This window comes from Homalodisca vitripennis, chromosome 5 (assembly GCF_021130785.1).
Source record: "Homalodisca vitripennis isolate AUS2020 chromosome 5, UT_GWSS_2.1, whole genome shotgun sequence".
Taxonomy (NCBI): domain Eukaryota; kingdom Metazoa; phylum Arthropoda; class Insecta; order Hemiptera; family Cicadellidae; genus Homalodisca; species Homalodisca vitripennis.
The window spans coordinates 100,550,241-100,557,379 of record NC_060211.1 but is presented as its reverse complement, the minus strand read 5'-3'; the positions used below and the strand labels follow the sequence as shown (position 1 = coordinate 100,557,379).

At 32.6% G+C, this 7,139-nt stretch overlaps 1 protein-coding gene across 1 annotated transcript; it reads left to right on the top strand.

Annotated features, from left to right (window-relative positions):
- Positions 1-5,229: 5,229 nt before the first annotated feature.
- LOC124362559 lies at positions 5,230-6,897 on the top strand. The gene is made up of 2 exons (XM_046817176.1): positions 5,230-5,823; positions 6,283-6,897. The coding sequence occupies exons 1-2, from the start codon at positions 5,758-5,760 to the stop codon at positions 6,607-6,609; spliced, it is 393 nt and encodes a 130-aa protein (XP_046673132.1). The 5' UTR covers positions 5,230-5,757; the 3' UTR covers positions 6,610-6,897.
- The last annotated feature ends 242 nt before the right edge of the window (positions 6,898-7,139 follow it).

Genomic DNA, 7,139 nt, shown 5'->3' with positions numbered 1-7,139 from the left:
AATACCCTGGGAACGAAATTTTCTCATGAAAAAAACAATCACTATATTGTAAGAATGTTTCGAAATGTCTATTGAATTATACAGTGTTAACAAAAAATGAACATAAACACATCTGGGAAAACTATTTGCAAAATTCATAATAAAAAATAATATATTTTAAGAATATTAAAGAGGCGAAGGTGCCTTTGTAATATTCAACTGGTTGTACTGAAATTTTATATGGGTTTTATGTTGAGATTATCGCTTAATACAATAAAAATGCATGTTTCATAAAGATTTGTATGGCTACACATCTTAGTTTTCATTAAAATATAATAAATATCAAATTATCAGATCCTAAGTGAGATACCTTAGTAAGCTAAGCCCTTTTAGTAGTACACCAATATGCGATGAGTGAACTATTTTCTGGTTTTGTATTACAAGAACCACGCACATAAAAAATTTACATCCTACAATTTTTAATAATTTAAGTTGTTTGGAAAATAATCTAGTCCTTCAGATGAATAAGCATTTTGTTTATAAAGTGTTCAGAAATAGAGAACATTGGAGCGTTAAAGAGAGTTTCTCCTTTTGTTGACGGTTAGGTTATATAGTCTAATAAAAACAAGCTACTCACACAAGTTTTTGGATTACAGAGATTACAATGCGTTGTAAGTTACACGACTGGTAGTGAAACTTCCGGAGATAAATTGAGACTGTGGAGTCAAGTTATCACTATTTAATTACGTAAAGGCTATCTACCGATACACACTTTTGTGGACATTTCAAGTCGTTCGGATCAAAGAAAAAAAATTGGCACAACTTGTTTGTGGTCTAAATTTAACACATTATATTATTAATATAATTTTAAATAACATTTTATTATTGGAAGACAATTTAGGATTGGTATTGTCTACTATGTTGATGATTAGACAGGTGATTGAAAAGTAAGTTTCAACGGGGGGAGCCTTAACTTTTTGTTATTTTAGATATGTGAAATTTGTTTGTGAATAAGAATAAGAAGAATAAGAATATGTTTTATTGTCGTTCAGGCTTACAAAAGCATTGACAAAGTTATTTATATTGAGCAGTATTGCCACGTCACTAACCTACTTAAATAAATAATATAAGGATATTTAAAGTTACAACAAATAAGTCAATAAATAAAAAAACAGTTAAAAATGTATTACTTAATAAAATCTTAACAACTTAATCTCTATGAAAACTAGAGATCAAAATAACAATAGAAACAATATAAGTTATACATACATAAACAAAACATAAATTTATTTATTAATAAAATTAGACAAACACTTATTATAAAACGTTAATAAATAATTAAGTACAGTTGCACAGTATAAAAATAAATTCTTAGTTTAAAAATTGATCACAGACAGTAAAAAAATTCATTTAAAGAATAAAAGGAATTGTTGAGTAACCACTTATAAAATTTGTGTTTAAATATCTTCACTGAATTTTCATTTATAAGGTGAATAACCTTATTGTACACTTTAATAGACAATACAATATGACTAGATAAAGATTTGCTTAGTCTGTGAGACTCAATTACTGCCTTATTCTTGTTACGAGTATTGTGGTCATGAATTTCATTTGTAAATTTTAACAAGTCATGATTCTTCAAAATGAAAGTAATCAAATCAAATATATATAAGTATATGATTGTTTGCACTTCTAATTTAGTGAACAAAGGTCTACAGTGAGCTTTTGTATCTGATTTTGTTATTACTCTAATTGCTTTTTTTGAAGAATTAAAATTTCATCGATCCTAGAACAGTTGCCAAATAAAATTAAACCATATCGAAAAACTGATTGAAAATAAGCATAATAAGCTGTTTTCAGATAGTGACTTGGTACACAACTTGTTAATTGTTTTAAAAGATATATAACTCTTGATAATTTTGAGGATATATAATCTACATGAGCCTGCCAACTTAACTTATTATCAATGTAGATTCCTAAAAATTTAGTCCTGGAAACCCTATCCTTGTCAATATTATTGCTGTCCATAGTTCGTAACGTAAATAACATCTTTTGGTTTTATTTTCATTGAGCAAAAATCCATTTTTTCTGAACCAAGAAGCAGCATCTGTTATAGTGGCTTGAGATAGTAAATTAAGTTCATTCACATTATTGGGAGTATTTAGGAATGTAGTATCATCAGCATATAAAAATGATTTTGTGTTTAATGAGTTTGGCAAATCATTAATGCTAATTAAAAATAAGAGTGTTCCCAACACAGATCCTTGAGTTACTCCCCATTCAACAAAAACATCCTTGGATGTTTCACCATTAACTGAAACTGACTGCAAACGGTTCTTAAGATAAGATTCAAAAAATTTTAGAGGTGTACCAGAAATACCATAATATTTCAACTTCAATAAAAGGTCATCATGATTTTACACAATCAAAAGCCTTACTCAAGTCACAAAAAGTAACCTGAGCAAAGGCTTTATTTTCAAATGTCAAAAGAATTTCTCTTACCAGCCTGTCCACAGCATCAATTGTCGATCTTCCCTTTCTAAATCCAAACTGAGAAAATTGTAGGTAGTTATTGTTTTCAAATAAGAAGCTAACCTGATCATATACTATCAGTTCAAACAGCTTGGCTAATATAGGGATTAATGATACTGGAAGATAACTCTCGGGTTCATCCCGCTCCCCTTTTTTAAAAATCGGACATATTTTTGATTTTTTAAATTTGTTTGGAAAGACACCTTCCATTAAACACTGGTTGAAACTAAACGACAGAGGTTCAGCAATAGTGTGTATTATATTTTTTAATAAATTATTAGAGATGTTGTATATATCTTTACTATCTGTATTGTTAAGCCTTTTTGTTGCATGTATAACATCATCCGCTGAAATTAATTTCCATTCAAAATGTCTATGATCAATATTAACCTTATTTACTAATTCATTAACACTTATGCTTGGTTTACTTATGCTTTGTTTAACTTCCTTAACACAATTGATAAAATAATCATTAAAAGTATCTGGTGGTAATTTAATTTTGTGATGTCTGGAGCTATTACTATTATTATTTATTATATTCCATGCGGCCTTGCATTTATTATTACTTTTTTCAATTGTATTTGCATTGTACTTAAGCTTGGCTTCACTAATTGCATATTTATATTGCTTTTTCAACACTGACAAATGTGCTACAGAGTTATGTGTTCTCAGTTTACCTAAAAACAATAACTTTTCCTTCATTTTTGCAAGTTCAGTGGTATAACACTTGTTATTTACTTGTCTGGAAGAACTGGTTCCAGCTCGTTTTAGGACTATAAAAAATTGTAAGAACCTCAAATTTACTTCTAATATCATTTCAAAAATCTGGTTTGCATCTTTATATGTAAACTTGAGATAAAGACTATTCCAGTCAAATGAGACAAGGCTGTCTATTAAATCTAACACAGCAGAGTTAGGTAATACAAACTTAAGATAATCTGTTTGCATACAAGTTAAATTATTAAAACTTAAATCTATACAATTAAATACAAAGTAACAAACCAACATGATCCGAGTATGGAAAATCAAAAAAGTTACAAAACTCTAACTGATGTCTAGCACAGTTAATAAAAATATTATCCAGGCAATTCTTACCCCGTGTTGCAGCTGAATTTAGGCAATAAAAATTGTTTTGTCTCAGTACATTAAGAAATTGTTTCACTGTTTTTGTACAGTTATTTATATTAAATTTATTGTTTACGTCTCCACCGGCTACCACTGTATAATTGGGATATTGAGTTAAAAGTGACAGCATTTTATCCAGGTTATCAAGAAAAATATCTGCATCTCCTGATGGGGAATGGTATAAACAAACCACTATCAATTTTAAATTGTCAATAATTACTGCAGAAGCTTCAAAATGTACCTCCACACCAATGTTTCCCAGATCAAGGGACCTTGCCTGAACATAATCTTTAACAAAAATTACTGTCCCTCCTCTTAATTTCTTTTTCCTGCAGAAGGCACTAACACAGCGATAACCTACTGGAAATGTTAAACTAATTTCTAATTGTTTCAGCCAATGCTCCGATATACAAATAAATTCTATTTTTTTTAAGTTAACCAGGAAACTTTCTAAAAGTGTTATCCTACCATCCAGACCCTGAATATTAAAAAATAAAAAAACCTGTTTTGTGCAAACTGTACTTTTTTATGTTCAGTTACTAAACTATTTAGCCTACTGTTTCTCACTTGTCTAAAAAGCCATTATGTCCAGAACTCAGTATCTGTGCTGGTATTGAAGAATGTTCTAAATGATGCTCTTCCTCTTCTTCAGGTGGCTTTGTATGTTCTTCAGATTCTTCTCCATGGAAAGATACGCTCGTCTCTTCGAATACTGACTGCTCTCCGTCCATTCTTGCTACAGCCTCACAGATCTTCTGCACAAGCCATTGTTTTCCTTTGTTGTTAAATTGCATCCCGTGTCTTGTATGAAGTTGTCTATCCGCCTTGCTAGCCTCCACTAAAGTTACATTTTCGAGTCCATCACACAATATTTTTAACTCAATATTGACTCTTCGTGTTTCAGCATTAACACAGGACCAGCTGGCCAAATCATATCTGTTAGGTAGGTCTATGAGAACAACCTTTGACTTTTTATAATTCTTCAACCTGTTACTTACAATGTCAATCATTATGTTACCTTCATTGCGTGCTACATCGTTTTGTGCTACAGGAGATCACTAAAATATCATCAGAGTTTAACTTTTCCCCTTCAATGTTATGTTGATTCAAGACTTGGGCAGCACGACCACCTGGCTTGATAAAACCATAGGCTTCATATTTCTTTACATGTTTGTTTAAGTTCCATGCTAAATCTCTTCCGTGACTGTCAGCTAATAACAACATTCTTTTATGTTCCATTGGTTCTACTTTATCAGATCCTTCCTTATCATGACAAATACTTTCTTGCTCATCTGTAGAGCTGAGTATGTCAAATGGATTACATGTCTCTAATGTATCCTGTGAGCAGGTTACATTCTGCAACCCTCTTGCATTCCTTACGCACTCAGAAACTTTACTATTCCTGCGTTTATAAACCACAGTTGTGAAATCACTGTTGTTAGTTAAGTCACAATCTGATGGTGGAGGGAAACAGTTAAGACACACTGAACCATGTTTATCAGTATATGATACTTTGCTCTGTAATTCCTCATTATCCTTCTGCAATATCTCAATTGTGGCCTCGAGAGATTTAATAGATGATAAGAAGGGGTCAGAAGCCAAGGGGTACAAGTGACTTTATGGTTTTTTCTGAGTTAACTGCAGAAGCCATATCCTGAGTGTATTAAAAATGTTTGTGGCCAACAGGTATAAGTAAAACTCTGTTAAATGCTGAGATCTAGCGGCAAAATGAAAAACTACTTTCAGCATCAGCTGTTTTAGTTAGAGGCCAAGGGGTACAAGCACTTGTATCCCTTGGCCTCTAACAGGTACAGACATTTTGTTCAGGAATGTGTTTTGTTTACTGTATTGTTCATTCAGTGTAACCGCAGAGAATGTCCGAAGACAGTATTCCAAGTATTTTTGGAGGTAAGTGTATAAGTTCAATTGATTCTTGATAGTTTCCAAAATATGTGATTATTGTTAATGTAATAATTTGCCTCTACAATTCCTTTAAAATATGAAACTTTCCATTGCAGTTTTTAGGTTATGTTTCATTATTAAAGAGTCAGTGTTTAAGTGTAATGTTTTTGTTTTAAAACAGTGATTTAATATTTACTACATACATAGTTTTATTTCCAGATGACAGTGATAACGATCCTGACTTCAATCCGATCAACGAGGACTCAGGCGATAGTTCCGATGAAGGTGAGCCTAGATCCTTAATTTTATCTTTCCTTTGGAAATAATAGGTATTTTGAGGCATATGGGATGAAGGTTGAGGGTTGAATTACAAGGTTATAATCTTGTTACCATACAATAAGGGCTGAATATCCCCCTTAAGGATAGTGGCCATGAACATTTAGTCCCATATCTATAGGCATAACGTCCCCCCTACAAAAATGTCATGTTAAGCCTATACAATCATCTAGAGAGCCTCAATTAACCTTTTCTAGTGTTGGATACTACATTACAATATTTTAAAGAATTTCCAATAGACCTATTACAGCAGTTTAGAAACAAGCTGTTCAAAATAAACACAGTTTCCACAGGTGTATTTCGAGTCGCTAAGACACTGCAAGACAGACAAATGACAGACATACGATACGCCTCCTACTGATTCTCCTACTACCTCGGTGTCTGCTATACTTTTTTTTTTATTTTTAGGTGGAGTCACAGAACAGGTCCAGAGAACAGAGGGAGAAGAACAGCAGATGGACGAAGAAGAACCCCCTCCTAAGCGCACCAAGCACCCTGGAAGAAAAAGGACTCGACGAATTGAGTCATGGAAAAGGAAAAAATCTTCTATACTTCGCAATTCGGGGCACGAATACACTGACCGCAAAGGTAAAGTACACCAAAGAAAGGAGCTTAAGCCGTACAACCATCAATGTCGTTACAAATGTAATGAAAAAATTGATGAGGAAAAGAGACAAGAATTTTTTAACAGTTATTGGTCTTTGGGAAGCTGGGAACTACAATCTTCTTATTTGAACTCGGCTGTTAATATAGGGGCGCCTAATAAAAAGAAAGATGGTGCAGTGCGTGGGAAATCCTTTTCTTGTCAATATAATCTAGGAAATGTCAGAGTTTGTAAAGAGTTCTTTTTAAAGACTCTTGATTTGTCCAACAAGCGAATTACTAATGTTGCTTCTAAGAAACACATATCTAAAACAGGTATTCCACCTCGAGACAAAAGAGGGCGTAAAGTTCCTACCAACAAAATTGTGCAGGAAAAAACTGACTTGGTCAAGGAGCATATTGCAATGTTTCCAAGATACTCCAGTCAAAATCCGAACAGGAAATATCTTGACAGTAACCTTAACATAAAAAAGATGTATGAATGTTACAAGCTTTTCTGTGAAGATCGGGGCGTAGAACCTACTACTGTATCTTATTACAGACACATTTTCAACACTTGTTTCAACCTTACTTTCCATCGACCACACACAGACACTTGCAATACGTGTGATAAGTTGCAAAACACCATCGAACATGGAGATAAAGAAGCAAAGGTAGCTGCT